General features: G+C 45.0%; 1 protein-coding gene across 1 annotated transcript; it reads left to right on the forward strand.

Moving 5' to 3' along the window:
- Window positions 1-89: 89 nt before the first annotated feature.
- LOC105462036 (ribosomal RNA-processing protein 7 homolog A-like) lies at window positions 90-755 on the forward strand (the record flags this gene model as incomplete). Its single annotated transcript, XM_011708560.1, has 2 exons — window positions 90-338; window positions 423-755. Coding segments are annotated over exons 1-2 (376 nt in total), but the record flags the coding sequence as incomplete, so codon positions are not given.
- Between the last annotated feature and the right edge of the window lie 39 nt (window positions 756-794).

A 794-nucleotide genomic window follows, 5' to 3' on the forward strand; every position in this document is an offset into this window, starting at 1 on the left:
GATTAGAAATGTACGCGCGAAATCGTATGCGGAATTCAGATTTATAACCTAACCTTTCTTTTATTCCATGTCGTCACACATCAACACATGCCATGTGCCGTCGAGCTACGGTCGAGACTCGAGAGGTGTACGAATTTAATTTGTGAAGTGCGATACTGCGCCTCTGAGGGGGATCAGAAATCCAGAAGGGAAGAGAAAAGAGAATCGTCATTTACTTTCCATAATAGCTATCTTTTATCTACGTTAAAAATTTGCGAATAATAGGTTACCGTAATAGTGAGGTTAGGTTTTGAAGATGGTTACAAAAGCCAGTAAACAGACTGCGAGAGGCTTTAGAAGTAAGTTGTTGCTGTGAAAATACACTGTCGAAAGAGCGCACACGATCCCGAAGTGTGTTTGAACGAAATTATTTTGGCTTCCAGCACTGTGGATCCGCTTCGACGCGGACAGCTCCGACAAGCACCAGCTCTTTTTCAAGGAACACTCCGTGAGAAATCAGGAGCCGGAGTATCCCAGGAATAAGACTCTCTTCGTGTTGAACGTACCGCCGTACGCGACCACCGACTGTCTGAAACATGCGTTCGATAATCTCTGCGGACAAGTGCGGTCCGTTACGTTCTCAAGTGCGAGAGGGTTCAAAACTGCGTACATCGTTTTTAAGAAGGAATCCTCGCTGGACAAGGCTATGGAACTTTCGAAGGACTCCGTGGTCACGTTGAACAGCGACAAAAGTGTGTGTCTCACAGGATTAGAAAGTAAGTTGCACTTTCAACACATTCATAGATATGTCTCAC

This window comes from Wasmannia auropunctata, unplaced genomic scaffold (assembly GCF_000956235.1).
Source record: "Wasmannia auropunctata unplaced genomic scaffold, wasmannia.A_1.0 LD272563.1, whole genome shotgun sequence".
Classification (NCBI taxonomy): domain Eukaryota; kingdom Metazoa; phylum Arthropoda; class Insecta; order Hymenoptera; family Formicidae; genus Wasmannia; species Wasmannia auropunctata.